This window comes from Charadrius vociferus, unplaced genomic scaffold (assembly GCF_000708025.1).
Source record: "Charadrius vociferus isolate BGI_N301 unplaced genomic scaffold, ASM70802v2 scaffold324, whole genome shotgun sequence".
In the NCBI taxonomy this organism is placed as follows: domain Eukaryota; kingdom Metazoa; phylum Chordata; class Aves; order Charadriiformes; family Charadriidae; genus Charadrius; species Charadrius vociferus.
In genome coordinates, this window is record NW_009648041.1 from 3,248,701 (window position 1) to 3,251,692 (window position 2,992).

Below are 2,992 nucleotides of genomic sequence, written 5' to 3' on the forward strand. Positions count from 1 at the left end.
AGAGTGTGATGTTTACAGGTTGCTTTACAGTCATCGCAAATCACCTTTACAGAAGTCCCTCTCATACAGCAATGCTGTCTCAGCCACGTGAGGAGCAGGCAGCTTCATAATTGCCCTTGAATGCTTCCATGTTAGGCCTGACCAGTGAAAGCACTTCAAATCGTAATTAGAGGTATTGAGCATGTTAGCAGGATTACAAGCATCTTCCCTTCTCTGTCAAATTAATATTCCTTCCCCAGCACATACGCACCGTGCCTGGAAATGATGGGTTATTAGCTAAGACCTCATCCACACAGCTGGCCTCATTCAGCAAGCAGGAGGGAAAGATGTACACAACAAAAAGTGTGCTTTGCTCTGAGGAAACACCACGGCATTAAAGATGAGGGAGACACGGGGACCTGTACCCTGTCACTGACACGAGGGTTATGTGTACGCATCGAGCACAGCTCGTACTATCAACACCCTGGGCTGGGCAACAAACCAGATTTGGACCAAAAAAGAGGAGTGTCTTTATAACCCCTACGCCCACTGGGCTTAGGCACAAAATTGCCCTCTGGCATGTTTTTAGACAAGTACCTTTGAAAACAGGAGTCAGTGCCTTCCTACAGCACTGTGCCTTGCCTGAGCCATTCTGCTCACCAAAATGCATATATTTTTAGCAAAGGATTTACAGTTTTCTTGTGCTAATCCTGTGTTAGTCAACTTGCTAGAGGACATTTGTTTAGCAGGGAATGATGCAAGCTCATGCATCGATAAATATTGAATTTATCCACAGGAGACATTGGTTATTTTTACTTCTCATTGTTTTGTTTCTAGAATCTCTTTCAAGGAATCTGCAAGATTTATGCACTCATTAATAACACAGTTTCACCTAACTACAGTGACTCTCCTTAGAAAGAGAAAGGTTTAAGAGAGGGACTCCTACATGGGGATTTATTCGCTACTGTACAGATCTAATAAAGCAATATTGGTGTAGGAGAATAGGGTGACAAACTTTCTGTCCCAATTTACTTTGCTAGTGGCTGGTTTTATTGATTTTAAATGTTGAGCTCACACTTTTCACGCTCAGAAAGCAGCAACACTTAATGTGGCTGCAGAGAGATAGGGAACATTCATTAAAACATACACCTTGCGACCTCAAAAGCCAATTTTGAACTCATTGTGTCATGTTTTCAGGCAGATGTCCTAGCTGCACTAGAAGAAACCTTAGCTAAAATAATCAAACAAAAATGCTTACAATTAAGCATCTAGACTCACACAGGTGGAGAACTCTAATCCATCTACCTTTAAAAGCAATAACCAAGCACCTGCAGGCTTTAAAGATGCTGGACTGAGCCTATGCCTTCTCCTGTTTGAGTTTCTAATATGGAAATTCATATTTCAATACAGAAAATTCAAATTATAACTTCAATAAGGAAATGTAGAGAAATTTTTTCTCAATATGGAGAATACCACACATTTTCAATCAACTCTAGTGATTATTATTTTCAGATAAAGGACCTCCTAACCTCACAAGCAAGAAAAGGGCAAGTAAAGGAAAGCAAATTCCTGAAATCTCATTTCATATATCTCATAGAGGAAATATAAGGCACACTTATATAGGAACACAGGTGCTTTCTCATAGTCGCACTTGTATCTCAAAGGGCTTGCCTTGCCCAGGGCACAGTGCAGTCAACCAACATTCGCTTCAGCGGGAGCTGAGGGCACTGATGGCCATCCTCACCGTTGCCTCTGGCCAAGAGCACTCATCTGCAAAGAGCACATCTCCTGCTAAGACCCCGCACGCCATCTTCAGCCAGGAGCACAGCGCTTAGCGGGGGATATGCTCTTTGCTGAAGTTCTTCTGGAGCAGTTAACAAGCAAGGGCCCTTGTCCCACCAGCTTTTTATCTCTCCAGCTTCCCATTGCACTTGGATGAGGTGCCCAAGTGTGGATGAGCCGAGCCATCAGAAGTGAACCTCAAGCACGAGTGGAAAGGCGGTGCTTTCTTCTTACCTGTAATGAAGCCCACACAGATGTAGAGCTGCAGGATGCTGGTGCAGAAGGCAGCTGAGACCATCCCAATGCCACACAGTAGGCCTCCAAATATAACCACGGGTCGGCTGCCATAGCGGTTTACTAAAATACTGCTAATGGGACCTGTGGAAAGAGTGCAAATTGTTCCCTGAGGTTGGGATCTTCTGACAGAAGGGTATGTTTGACACAAAGCGGGTAAAACTCTGCAATATTAGTGCCCCTGCAGTGCTGCTGACAGCTTCTATAGGGACTTCAGGAAGAAAATGGAAAAAGGGAGAAAGGTGATCTGCCGTGTGGAGATGGCAGTATGTCCCATGCCACACAGCGGCTGTGTAGTCAGTGACAGCTCCTGCCCCCAGGACTTCAAAGTGTCATCAGAGCAGGCAAATGGCAGTAACAAATCAGGTGAACACATAATCCCAACACAGGGGCTTCTTGATTTACTATGATGCTGAACCATACACACAAAGCACTGGTTCATATTACAAAGCTGATATCATGAATACCGTTGCATTTTTAATGCCTCTATTTAATGCAATTCTGATACTGCTCACCAGGACTGAAACTTCAGCAGAACAGTTGTTAATTAAATCTTAATAGCAGTCTGTGTAGGTAGAAATAGTTGGGGATGATGGATTAGCCGGAGCTCAGAAGAACCAGTTTGGTCTTGCATTTATGTAAAGAGGTGGCTCAGGAAAGTGCAAAATTATGAAAGAGGGAAATGGATTAACAAAGACTGTGCACACTGAAAGGAAGCATTGAAATCTGAGGAAGTGGAACATGCCAGTGGCTTTGGGTGGAGGAAGAAAGAAGGGAGGTCTTGTGCATAATAGTCTCAACTAGCTGGAGGACCCATAAAAATCAGAATCACAGAATAATACATGTTGGAGGGACTTTGAAGGTGTCAGAACCAGCCTCTTTCTCAAAGCAGAGCCAACTCAGAAGTTCCATCAGACTGAGAAGTCAGAACTAGGGA

At 43.8% G+C, this 2,992-nt stretch overlaps 1 protein-coding gene across 1 annotated transcript in view; it reads right to left on the reverse strand.

Annotated features, from left to right (window-relative positions):
• The window catches only part of LOC104285195 (monocarboxylate transporter 2-like), a 37,023-nt gene that overhangs the window by 6,969 nt on the left and 27,062 nt on the right, over positions 1-2,992 (reverse strand). Inside the window, exon 3 of the mRNA XM_009883622.1 lies at positions 1,996-2,139. Coding sequence (XP_009881924.1) covers positions 1,996-2,139 — 144 coding nt within the window. The remainder of the gene's footprint in view (positions 1-1,995; positions 2,140-2,992) is intronic.